The 14478-nt window shown below is 37.0% G+C and overlaps 1 protein-coding gene across 3 annotated transcripts in view; it reads right to left on the bottom strand.

Annotated features, from left to right (window-relative positions):
- Nucleotides 1-7473: 7473 nt before the first annotated feature.
- Nucleotides 7474-14478, bottom strand: part of LOC128230147 (solute carrier family 35 member F5-like) — an 84084-nt gene continuing 77079 nt past the window's right edge. For 2 of the 3 annotated variants that reach the window (XM_052942191.1, XM_052942199.1), the window contains exons 12-14: nt 11736-11896; nt 11283-11327; nt 7474-8565 (exon numbers count right to left, since the gene is read on the bottom strand). In XM_052942191.1, coding sequence (XP_052798151.1) covers nt 8508-8565; nt 11283-11327; nt 11736-11896 — 264 coding nt within the window. In that variant the 3' untranslated portion in view covers nt 7474-8507. The remainder of the gene's footprint in view (nt 8566-11282; nt 11328-11735; nt 11897-14478) is intronic. The other variant, XM_052942207.1, reaches the window with a different exon arrangement.

Raw genomic sequence — 14478 nt, 5'->3', positions numbered from 1 at the left:
GCTGCTATGTATGTTGCGATAGTGCTCGCTGCGCGACCTATTTCAAAACTATACGCAATGAACAAAACTATGTGTTGTTCGTTAGCTGGCCAATCTCGATCGATCATATACTTTTCGCGAAACATTTTGAACGCGTTCAGGCCAGTAGCATACGCCAATTGTGTATTCGGAGCTATTCCGGCCGCAAGAAGTTTTCCAGCTCGATGTTGAATATTTTCCAAAGAAGGCTGGGTACCTGTCGCGGTTCGCGTTCTGCATTTGGGGCCAATAGTCTGAACTTCTCGTACTGAAAACGAGACAATGCATCGCAAATTAAGTTACTTTTCCCGCTAACATGTTGTCCCTTTATCACTGCATTTAATCTGAGGCATTTTAGGGTTAGAAGTCTAACCAAGCGCATGACATTGGGGTTTTTAGACGAAAGTTTATTCATAATCTGAACCACCGCTGCATTATCGCAATTAAACTTTATTTTTTTTGTTTGTGAACCTATCCTCCCAAATAAAGAACGCAACTAATATAGGGAATAACTCGAGTAACGTGATGTCCCTAGTCAAACCTGAGTTATGCCAGAAGTCGGGCCATTTTGCACTGCACCATTCACCTTGAAAATATATTCCAAACCCCAAACCTACGCCTCCCGCACTGTCTGAGAAAAACTCTACATCCTCATTTGATATCCAAAAACTGTCGTGAAAGATAGAAACTCCGTCATGCGACCTAAAAAATTCGAGCCACATCAACAAATCGTTTTTTTTATCTTTATTAACTCTTATGTGATGATACGGTTTTGTTAAACCGCATATTGAGTCAATTAGGCGCCGACAGAAAGGTCTACCCATTGGTATAGCTCTGCAACAAAAATTTAACGAGCCAATTAAAGATTGCATAGCCTTTAATGTTGTTTTTTGCTTAGCCAAGACAACAGTTATCTTTTCGATGACCTGCTCTATTTTATCTCGCGGTATTTTAACAGTCATGTTATTAGAATTCAACTCATAAGCCTAGAAAAACTAATATTTCGGTCGGTCCCTCTGTTTTTTCTTCCGCAATTGGTACATGTCCGCCATAGTATAAAAATATGCATGATTGACGCACAAGCCTCTACATTTTTGCCCCCCCCCCAAAAAAAAAAAAAAATCATCCAAATAGTGCAGCAACTCGCCTGATAACATTTTTTTTATAACACAATATTCTAGTAACGTTGAAAAACTTTCAAAGGTGCTGCAACTTATAGAAGCGCCAAAAGGTAATGCCTTATCAACGAAATATTGCTCTTTATGTTTAAAGCCTAACAGTTCGAAATCGACTTGCCTAATGGGAATTAGCCGAAAAGCATTTTTGATGTCCATTTTGAACAATTTGCAATTTTTTCCTAATCTTTGAATCATGGCAACAGCTTCGTCAATACCAGTATATTGTACAGATGCTAGGTTTGGATCTATATAATCGTTTACCGACTCCCCTTCCGGGAATGAAAGGTGGTGGATCATACGAAATTTATTCACATCCGGCGCATTTGGGTTACTGGTTTTCTTAGGCACTAGACCTAGTGGTGAGACAATTAAATTCTCAAAAGGGGGGGGGAAATGAAAGGGCCCGCAACCCGTTTTTCAGCAATTTCTGCATTTATTTTTTGTGATACAATATCTGGCCGAGCAAGAGCTGAACGAAGATTTTTGAATTTCGCGCCACACGTGGCCCGGCATAATGTATTGGGAAACCTTCTTTAAATCCTTTAAGAATAATCTGAAACTTGTTAAAATCAAATCCTTCCGAATGCAATTGTAATTTATGTACATCTATTGGGGTGGGGGACAAATTCATAACGTCCAAATTATTTGGCTCATTGGCGGGCACCTCGAAAGAAGGGTCTCCCCCTGCCGCGAAAAACAATTTGGCGGCCTCTGTTGGCGGCTGGTGAGCGTGTAACAGCAATTTGGTTCGACCCCCCGCCGCAGCTCGCTGCAGGGTGCTGACCGCCACAGCTTGAACATGTATGGCTAAAACGACAATTTGGCCACCTACAATTGCCACTGTTGTATTCGTGGCATGTGAATTTGCGGGTCGATGGAATTTGCCCAGTGTGACTGACGGGTTCGCTGTTCTGTGCGCAGCGCCACCACAGATCTGTGTTTATATGGGCCCAAGATGACGGATTAATCGCCTGGCGTAGCCGAAACTGTTCGTCATAAGCCCGCCATGCGAAACCCCCCTTTTTAGCGCTCTCTCTGATGTTAAACATATAGTGTAGTAATTCATTGACCTTACTTGGAAATCTTGCGAGATACACTCCCGAAAAAATAATAAAGGCGTCAGTCCATTTTTCGATGTTACTGATTTTTTCCCTACACTCACGTGGCTTTGACTCAATTTGCCCGGCGTCATTTAGCCGCAAAATGTTACTACTAGCATAGTCTTGCAATTCAATGGAACCCTTGAACAGAAGAGCCAAATTAATAAAACTTCCATTTTGAATTTGTTCCCTCAATGGCTGTGGAACATGTGCAGCCAAGTCGTCATCACTAAGACGAACAACTGAAATTGGCAAAGTGGTCTCTGGACCTTGACTTTGACCTGATGAATCAGTGCCCTCACCACCCCCCGGAATAATTTTTGAGGCCAATATAATTTTCTCAAAATCAATCAGATTCTCACCCGTAGGTTTCTCTGGTACATCTTCCAAATTTCCCTCGACCAGGTCCTCTTCCACCTGATGTTTTCTTTTCCTTCGAGCCTTAGGCATCTCTGTGCAATTTTAACTTAAAATAATGTAAAGAAAACAATGAAAATACTTCGATTTAATACGATTTTATGAAGCTGTAAATTTTTGTATGCTATCCTACAGACGACGAAAACGGAAAGGAAGAGCTATGACAGACTGGTTAATAATTTCAGCCTTAAATCGTTATATCTGATTACATTCGATCCCAGAATCGGAAGCAGTCTATAAAAATTAATTGCACTTCCGGCTGTCAGAAAGTGTAAACAAACGACCACAATGCGTCAAAATTACACAGTTGTGTATTACTGCGACTACCTAACCAATTCTTACAGAACTTAAATAGAGCGGTTTATTTCCTAAAAATAAATGTCGTTATGCCTATAAAGTCATAACGAATATTATACATAAGAACATCAATTGTCTGCTTTTTAATCCAGATGGGTCTTTTTATGATAGGGGTAATAAAATTTAGATTGATCCCAGCATTTTTTTACCCTTTGATTTAATGAAGTTATGACATTTTAAAGAAATGTTACAATTCCATCTTGGAAATGCATTCACCGATGAAATAAAATAATTATCTATAAAAAATGTATTAACATAAAAACTATTTGGCTACAATTATTTGGAGTAATATTAAGTTTAAGGTCATACTGCTGTAATAATTTGTTCTTTTTCATTCCCCTAAAATGCCTATACAGATTAGGACTGTTGTCCCTCTTCTGTGTGTCTTACACTATTGCTTGTGAAAATCATATTATGCCTCTGGGGTCAAAACTCTCTCTGCCATGAGGTTTCCTGTTGACTTATCAAAAATCTTCTCGTCTGACACTGTTAGGCCCAGACCTTTAATAATTTGTTACATGCATCATACAGGTGTGTCCTCTACCAAGATTTTGCAAATTACGCCCCTTGGGTCAAAGTCAGCTCCACCCTTTTTGACCTACTGTCTTATTTTTAAAACTACAGCGAAGAAATTTTGATCATTTTCACAATTCTGTAAACAAATAACAATGTTGAAGATTAAGATTAAGAAAACATAAACATGACATGTTTGTAAAACGATCTGCCAATAAACTTTCAAACTTGTACCAAACTTACAGACTGTAAGAATCAATAATCGTACAGTTATACATTAATCCTGCATAGCAATGTCCATGCTCTCCACGAGATCCTCGTGGGTATAACTGTAAGTTATGTGACGTCACACAGTGTGACTCTTTGATCTGAAGCCGATAGAATGTGTTTATTCAGTTCAATGCATGTATAAAATGGTGTTTTAATTAACTTGATGAAGGATTTACACCTATAGGCATAATAATTAAGTTTATGACCATTGATTACTACGGATAAATTAATAAGTGGTAAAATGCAAACATGAAGAAAAAAGGCAGGTTAAACAAACATGTAAATAAAATGTAAAAATGGTAATTTTCTATGTTTTCGGACAGCGAAAAAAATAATTAAGTTAAGGTGTCCGAACTCTTAGGTGAATTACGGTATATTGATTACAAAGGTTAAACACTTTTACTCAGGTGAGCGTTTTAGGGCCATCATGGCCCTCTTGTTTAATGGTATTGTAAACAAATCTTTCACGCGTTTCAATAATATATAAATTTATATATATATTTATATTGATTTTACATAAGGAGTCAGTAAAAAATAGAAGGAAAATACCCCAATTAAAATGAGTGATTTCCACCTTCATTATGACATAAACTAATTTTTCATTGACATAAATTTCTTAAAATTATATGAGTTTTAAAACATTAGGCTGCCATATAAATAGAGGACAAAAGTTTCACAAGCCTCTTGTTATTTATTCACAATCTTAAAAAGTCTTGATTTTTATCAGTTAATTGTGGAAATGACAGCTGATTTTCCACATCCTATAAGTGTAATCAAATTCATGATAAAACAAGGTTATAAAAGCATGTGAACGAAAGTACAAAATAGAAATATTGTAAACATTGGTGGTACAAGTTGGGGGTGCCAATAAAATGTCTGAAGTCATTTCCTAATTTAAGGTTGATTTTTGAAACTTTTCCTAGTAAAAATAAAAGATTTTAATAACTTTATTTTTACATAAAAGTACATAAATGAATTTTAATTAAAGCCTATGAAAATAAAGTATTTTACATGAAATAATATTGTATGATCAATGTGAAATTGAAATGAAGTTTGGAAATGACTTCAAATTTGTTATGAATACTGGCTCAGTAAATGCAAGTTCTGCAGCTACTACCCCATGGTGAGTTGGTACCATGTGCAGCTACTACCCCATGGTGAGTTGGTACCATGTGCAGCTACTACCCCATGGTGAGTTGGTACCATGTGCAGCTACTACCCCATGGTGAGTTGGTACCATGTGCAGCTACTACCCCATGGTGAGTTGGTGCCATGTGCAGCTACTACCCCATGGTGAGTTGGTACCATGTGCAGCTACTACCCCATGGTGAGTTGGTACCATGTGCAGCTACTACCCCATGGTGAGTTGGTACCATGTGCAGCTACTACCCCATGGTGAGTTGGTACCATGTGCAGCTACTACCCCATGGTGAGTTGGTACCATGTGCAGCTACTACCCCATGGTGAGTTGGTACCATGTGCACCTACTACCCCATGTTGAGTTGGTACCATGTACAGCTATTACTCATGTTCAGCTACTACCCATGTAAAGCTGGTACCATGTACAGTTACTATCCATGTACAGCTGGTACCATGTACAGTTACTTTCTGTGTATAGCTGGTACCATTTACGGCTACTACCCATGTACAGCTGGTACCATGTACAGCTACGACCCATGTACAATAACTATCCATGTTCAGCTGGTACCATGTACAGCTACGACCCATGTACAACTACTATCCATGTACAGCTGGTACCATGTACAGCTACGACCCATGTACAACTACTATCCATGTACAGCTACGACCCATGTACAATAACTATCCATGTACAGCTACGACCCATGTACAACTACTATCCATGTACAGCTACGACCCATGTACAACTACTATCCATGTACAACTACGACCCATGTACAACTACTATCCATGTACAGCTACGACCCATGTACAACTACTATCCATGTACAGCTACGACCCATGTACAATAACTATCCATGTTCAGCTGGTACCATCTACAGCTACGACCCATGTACAACTACTATCCATGTACAGCTGGTAACATGTACAGCTACGACCCATGTACAACTACTACCCATGTACAGCTGGTACCATGTACAGCTACGACCCATGTACAACTACTATCCATGTACAGCTACGACCCATGTACAACTACTATCCATGTACAGCTACGACCCATGTACAACTACTACCCATGTACAGCTGGTAACATGTACAGCTACGACCCATGTACAACTACTATCCATGTACAGCTACGACCCATGTACAACTACTATCCATGTACAGCTGGTACCATGTACAGCTACGACCCATGTACAACTACTACCCATGTACAGCTGGTACCATGTACAGCTACGACCCATGTACAATAACTATCCATGTTCAGCTGGTACCATCTACAGCTACTTCCCATGTACAACTACTATCCATGTACAGCTGGTACCATGTACAGCTACTTCCCATGTACAGTTACTATCCATTAACAGCTGGTAACTATGTTTTCATATCCACTTACAGAAACACACTACAACTTTTAACAAGTGCACTAAGAGACAGAGCCTAAAAATGCCCATCCAAAGAGACAAAAGATCAAGCTTTGTAAGACTGGGGAGAGGATAGCACTGTACTGTGAGGGGGATCATTGTGCTAGAGCTATCAGAGTAGTGATAGCTGCATGTTAAGGTGCCACAAAATTGCAAATAATGTAAAGGGTTAGGACACAGGTCTTGTGGGTGACACAGCCTCATCCTATGGTAGTAACTTGTGTTAATTTGTTTTAAAATCCAACCATGATTGACAAACATATGGGCCAGACACAAACTATTATCAGGAAAGCTTATATAGCAAAACTTACTAAGTGCAGGTTGCTGTGACCTTGACCTTGAAGGTAGGGACACGGGTTTTGTGTGTGACACATCCTCATGATACAGTGGTCACTTCTGCCAAAATGATTTTAAAAGGCGACCAGGAATGATGATATGGACCCAACAAAAATGGGAGGGACGTGACCATGCAAGTGATTCCTATATTAAACCCCCAATTCACTTTGTCAAGCAGGGGTATGAATAAAGATATGAAATGAAACTTAAAATTCAATATTAAGTTACAGTGCCGTAATTCTTGAACAAATTGATCACAACTAATAACAAGGCAGTCCAAAGGACGGCTATATCCCCAAGTTTTTTTAGTATATATTTTTTTTCTCACAACCCGACTGGTATGTTGAATCTGACCAAAATTGTAAACAGCCACTGGTCAAGAGTGGGACCTGGGGTCAAGGTCACTGCACATCATCTCAATGAGGACAACATTTGTACCAAGTTATATGGTAATCCGTAAGTAAGTTATAGCGTGGATACAACATGTGTACTCTGACCTTTAAATGTCTTGTGAGACCTTGACTTTTGAGGTATGGACCCGGGTCACAGTCACTGCACATCGTCTCAATGAGGACAACATTTGTACCAAGTAATAAGGTAATCCATCAATGCATTAGTAAGTTATAGCCCGGACACGAAATGTTACAGACATCCAGAATTAAAAATATGATCACCTCGTGCGAACAAAATAACTCGTGTTATTAATAGCACACAGCAACAGACGTACTTATATATTTATTCGTTTAAAAAAGGCACATTTAACAATTTATGGTGCAAAATCAAAAGGCCAGTAGGTTGAATGTATGTTATAGAAGTATTTAATTAAGGTGTTTAAAATATTACCTTATAAACGAAGTGTCTACTTTATTTACATCGTTGTGACATTGAAAGCTGCTAACAGACGCTTTTTTCTTTTTACCGCAAAGAAAAATAGTGGGAAATAAAATATGCTATGGAATCGTCATATGTCGGGAGAGTGTTTTTTCGTTGATGTTGTTTTCTTAACTGTTTAAGTATCATTTCTTTGACAATATAATATATGTTTATTTCAAATATACAGCACATGCGTGGAAAACTGCAAACAATTCAAAAGCATAACAATTCCACATGCCTGATTTGCCCTCCAGAAAAAGTTAAAATCGACCAACGGATGCGATAATTTTCTTTTTTTTAATGTGGCGGCAGCGTTCACCAGTTACGAACCTTTCATATTGCATTTGGGGTGTAGGGCAGAGGTTGTTGTAAAAATATTATGACTGGTGAGAAATGCCGCCACATTCAAAATCTAAAAAAACGGCACAAACACGGCACAAAAACGACCATTTTGGTAAAAGTATGGTTTCTTTAGGCTGAAATTATTAACGCAAAAACACAATATTTAAAAAAAATATATATAGCAAGAACACATGATAATTATTCTTTGTAAAAACAGTGAAAATGATGCTGGGATGGGAAATTTACAATATGGTGAAAACCGGTGCCATTCATGTACTTTCGTGAACCAAGCCCTTTAACCTCCATAAACTATAAGGAAAACAACATCTTTTATGATTAAGTAAGATAAGGTCCAATACTTTCAACTGTCTCAGACATGTTTCTAAAAGTAGACTTTCTTAAGTTACAGAACATTTTAAAAGCAAGCTGAAGCATCATTGATCATAAAATGTGAACAGGCATCAAATAAAGTTTACACGTTCCAACTTTCCCAGCAGAACATTACACATTGCTTGGTGACCAGACGGTGGAGTAGGGACTTAATCTGAGGCTGCATCTATAAGGCTTTCTGTTTGTTCTTTGTCTGCTTCTCGCACCCTGAATTCACAAATAAACATGCGCATATTATACATCAGTATGAGGACAAAAGTGATGTTACATGCACATTAATTATCTTACTTTATTAGTGAAGTAGGTTGAATACTTGGGAGTTCTTGTAAAGTGTTGAAATGCAATACCTTAAGTAGTTACTGAGAGACTGACTTCTATATGCACACATGCATATAAAATCTTAACAGAATAATAAAGGGCCAAAATTTGCATCATATGCAGAACAGAGTTATCTAACTTGATTTATTAGGATGGAGGGTTAAATATGTTGTATATTGAGGTCTCAGTGCAATACTTGAAGTAGTTCCTGAGATATTGACTTATTTCTGCTTACATGCAAAACCTAAACCAGAATTTATAACGTTTTGAGAAAAAAAAATCGACCAGTGTCTATGTCTGTCCTTTCATGGTCAGATATGTAAATCCATTTACTCATATAATTTCTAAACTGATGCAAACAATATTTATTTTCCATTCTGATTAAATAAAAAGTAGTGTATTTGCAATGTCACACAACTTACTATTATATTATTATTTTCTTTAAGTACTGTTTTAAACAATTATTTGCCTTCTCTTAATCATGTATGTGTACATGTTGTATGTTCCACTGTAAATATTTGTCAATATTGTGTTTGTCCTATGGGTCATAAGGCTTATGAATCATATGCAATGATAGAATTATGTCACTGGATTAATTAAGTAGGTTGGATGGTTGGGAACACTTGTGTTAAGTTCAAATGCAAATTGTAATGTATTTGCTGAGATATTTGACGAATGCCCCCGAATGTGACATCGACCTTTGAACAATGTCAGTACATCAAAAAGGGAAGACAATAGCAATCAATTGTGTGGATAAAGCAAGGAATGTTTATGAACAAGTGGAATATATAAACACACTAATTACCTTCATTGATGTTTTGAAACATCACATAAGACTCATGCATGGTCAGCGTAATATGTCAATGTTGTTGTTGGCCTTATGCCAACTAAACCAGACAGAAACATATGGTCATGTGGCAAGTTATTTTAAAATCTGTCCATGCAAGAGAAAGTTACCACCAGGACACAACCACCTATACTCCATGTCCTTATATGCAGCATCCCATTGTGAATAAACACTATGTTTGACCTTTACCTTAGAGGTAAGGACACAGGTCTTGCACGCGACATGTTTTCTTGGTATGTTAAATACATGTGGCAAGTTATAATCGGTCCACACATGAGAAAGTTATGGCCCGGACACGACCACCTATACTCTATTTCCTTATATGTAGCATTCGATAGTATTCAAACACTAAGAGTGACCTTGAGCTTAGAGGTAGGGACATGGGTCTTACATGGGACATGTTGTCTTGATATGCCGAGAACATGTGACAATTTATTTTAAAATCTTTCCATACAAGAGAAAGTTACAGACCTGACACGAGAAGGTGAGCCGGACCAAGGAAGGACGGACGGATGGTGCGATTTAAATATGCCACCAAGTTGTGGAATAACAACTTTACAATCAAATAGCAATAAAAACCATCTTAAATTTGCTTTACAAAGAAACTTGATGTTCAGGATGAGATACTCTTGTAGGATTTCACAATTTCAGTCTATTACAAGCAACATACAAGGTGTAACTGTTGAGTACTAAAATATTGTAAATTCTTGGTACTGCCCACTAATATACTAGCATGCAATCATTCAATACAGATAACCTCTATGGTATTTGCATGCGTTACATATTAGTTCTATTTTATTACTTTAAACCTGGTAACACACACCTGTAATCTTGTGGAAATGTTTTGGTATCACAATACAATTACTTGACTTAATATTATGAATACAGTAAACACCCTATATGGGACCACCCCATTTTCATAACCAACCCGCTTTAATAAGACCGTGTGTTTTTTTCAGACCCAATTTTTTCATCTATAATTTAATGGCCATAAACCAAAAAAAAACGGGCATCCTGTTCAGTAATACGACCACTTAATCTAGTCCCTTTTAATTAATCACATGTTAAATTGATCTGTTAATGCGACCGCAGGCAATTTGTTGACAGGTATACATGTTTGTGTTCACACCTCGATTGACACACAATACAACGCAGTTTACAACATGTGTCCCGGTTAAAGGATAATCACCGACCACTTTAAACCACCGACAACAAGTAGCCGCTTTACGAAAGAGGTCAAGGTTAGAGTGAAAAACACGGAAGTGTTTGATAACTGATGCGTTTTTTATTCATTTAATGCTTTTGATTGGATTTTTGGGGAGACTTACTGTGAATATATTATTACAGGACATTGAAACATTTAATACATTTTATTCTTTGAAAAATATGATGTGAATTAATAAATGTGCTTACTTTTTATTTATTTTCTCTGCTTGAATAGTATTCACTATAGCCCCATATTACCAATAGCCAGTAATACCTGTACCTGTACATGTAGAAATCTAATTGATTTCACCACTTGACAATTCACTAACCTAATCAGTACAAACTCAGAAATGAGAGCATACCGCTTTTAATTCCATTTTCTCAAAGTCCCATAGGGGGTCTGAATAGAGGGGTTTTCTGTTATAACAATCATCACTTTGAATGCTTAACTTGGGGCTCTGATTACCGGTACTACTGTGCAGGGTTGGGACTGTGGGCAAACAATAAAATGTGTACACATCTATAATGTACTGAAAAGCTTAGGGAGTCTAACCTGGAAGACATCCTAGTAAAACTACCAAACTGAAGCTCTATCATACTGAAGAGAAATACAAGTAGAACATAAATATATAAACATTGTATCAAGTTCCAAAACACTGACCATGTACATATATCTCAATTACAACAGATACCAAGTCTCATCAAGGTTGGGCAAAAAATGATTCCCTCTTTTTACCTATAGGCTATAGTTTTACTTTGTAACGATGTATTACTGATCTTAAAATATGACTTTTTTTACTAGACTTATTCAGTCATATTCACAAGACAGGGTAATGAAACTTGTACATAAAATAAACACATTCCACAGCTCATCTGTCATACTTTTTAAAATTCATCTTTTCATTTTTTTTCGTACAAAAGTCTGATTCAAATTACATCAGAGAGATTGTGGCAAGAACCCTGCACACATTTTAATACACTGGCTCTGTGTGGTGGTGTACTTTACCTGGTCATGGGTACAAGTCTCCTGGAGCATATACAGTGTACACATTTCTTAACGAGTACCAATGCCGGGTCCCAGCTCTCCCAGTGGGTGAGGGCACTGATGGCTAGAAACGCTACAAACACAGGCACTGCACCCACATAAAACATCCATGTATAGGAAACCTGAAAAACAGGCAGACCATTATAACAGGATTATAAACGTTGGCTGAATACCAAAATAATATTTTTTACCCCGTTGAATGGCAATCATAATATTGTACATGTCAATTATTTCATTTTTAAAGTTTACAATCATCCATGTTGTGATCTTATGGTGGTCCATAATACAAATATATTTCGAAATCCCACCATTTATTAAAAAGTTATGGACTGGACACACTTTCACCAGTTATATGTATACATATATTATATTTAAGACATTAAACTTGTTGAATTAAGCATATAAGTATCTATCATGTGTTTCCAGTACGGATAGAAAAATCCAACCCGAGGGCACGTGCGTAAGCCGGTAACGAGGCTTGCCCAGTTAATGGCCACGCAGCGTGCCAGAGGGTCGGATTTTTCGATCCGGACCGGAAAAACATGATTGATATTTTTTTCTTGCATATCTAAATTTATCAATTTGTGAAAAAAATGACGTCATAAACGCGTGTGCGACGTTGTTTACTGATGTCATAGAGCGCAGTAATTTTGAATAACTAAAAATAGCGTTGTTTAACTATTAATTATGTTCAATTTTAGTTAAAAGTCTTGCTAACATATATACTTGATTGCGCTTTATTGAAATGGCATAATATATTTTTCATAAACCATAAATAAATTGAATAAGTGGCGCGTTGTTGCACGTGACTCATCTTCCATCGCGTATGTAAGATGGGTTTTTCCAGCACTGGTCACATGACCGGAAACACACGTCCGGTGTGCAAGAATAAATGTTCGTTCATATCAATAGTTAGCATAGAAATACACATTTGTTTTTATGATTCGATATACAATGATGTTGTTGGGCTAATTTTGATATACCTAAAACATTAAACCTGTTGAAGTAAGCAATAATACAAGTTTCTATCATGTGTTTCCGGTACGGATAGAAAAATCCGACCCGAGGGCACGTGCGTAAGCCGGTAACGATGCTTGCCCAGTTAACGGCCACGCAGCGTGCGTGCCCGAGGGTCAGATTTTTCGATCCGGACCAGAAAAACATGATTGATATTTTTCTTGCATATCTAAATTTATCAATGTGTGGAAAAACTGACGTTGAAAACAAACTTTTGTACAATTACACCAAAAAGTGCGTGCGACGTTGTTTACCGACTTCATAGAGCGCAGTAATTTCGAATAACTAAAAAAAGCGTTTTTTAATGATTATTTATGTTCAATTATAATTAAAAGTCTTGCAAACATGTATATTTAATTGCACTTTATTGAAATGGCATAATATATTATTCATAAACCATACAATAAATGAAATAAGAACTGACGCGTTGTTGCGCGTGACTCATCTTACATGGGTTATGTAAGATGGGTTTTTCCAGCACTGGTCACATGACCGGAAACACATGGAAAGTGCTTTTCACAGCAATATTTAGAAACACATACGAGGGTTGATCCAGAATTACGTGGACTTTTTTAATAATTCAAACATCATTTCACATAGAACATAAAAACTTCACATTCAATACATATAACATATTCTACATAATTCCTGCAATTTTCAGAGCATAACATTGAATTTTCGCTGAATTGCAATCAAATTACGATACATGGTTGAACCCGACCGGCACAGTCCAATGATGTCGATGACGTTGCGCTCATAAAGCGTCATATTTTTTCGAAGTATTACCAAACAACACTGACACATGGCGCGAAATCCACTGCATATATTATAAAAATATAAATAGATGGCAGACAATGCGAATGTCCGTCGGACAGTCGGACATGTCCGGTATATTTCAATTTTGACCGACGAAACTTTTGTGTTTGTCGGTCACAATGTCCGGTGAAAAATTAAAGTCAGCACCGTTTAATTTTCGGAAAATTTACTTTCAGTTTCTAAATAAATGTTCAGAGTTATTTTTATATCATGATTATTCAGCGTGTTAATCCGTGTTTCACTATTTGTAAACCCCGTTTCAACATGTTTCCGTAAAAGCCGATAAAACGCGTAAGGTTCCGATTTCAGCTGGTACTCTAATACTTTCATTTTACGGAAATGTTCGGAAATTACAAAATTCCGTTATGTAGTGGTTCCCGGCAATCGTGTTAATTTAAATATGATGATTAATATACCGAGCTGACTTTATTTCCGCTCTGTTTAACATTGCCAATAACAAGAACTCTACTTTCGTTTTTGCATAAATGTTGTGCCTGAGTTTGACTTGTAGTACAATTCGTAACATTTTATAACCCTATTGTATCTTTAATTTAAAGATGAATTAAAAGAGTAAGATCTAGCTGTTTCATGGGTAGACGAACCAGATATGAGGTTTTTTTTGGGAGGCAAGGGAAGAAAAAAATTATGACATTTATAAGATTTTTTTTACATTATGTTTGGCTTTTTTTTGTAATTTATTATAGTACTGTAGGACAAATCTAACCAAAAGGATCTAAACCTGTTATAATGGGGAATTACAAAACTTATTTAAAAAAGAGGCTTATTAAATCAAGGTTTAGGCTGATGTTACTGAATACTGTTTGTAACATTGCGACAGGTAAAAATTTGGTGCGACAGGTAAACTTTCAGT

Source organism: Mya arenaria, chromosome 1 (assembly GCF_026914265.1).
Source record: "Mya arenaria isolate MELC-2E11 chromosome 1, ASM2691426v1".
Lineage (NCBI taxonomy): Eukaryota > Metazoa > Mollusca > Bivalvia > Myida > Myidae > Mya > Mya arenaria.
This window is presented reverse-complemented; position numbering and strand designations above follow the sequence as displayed.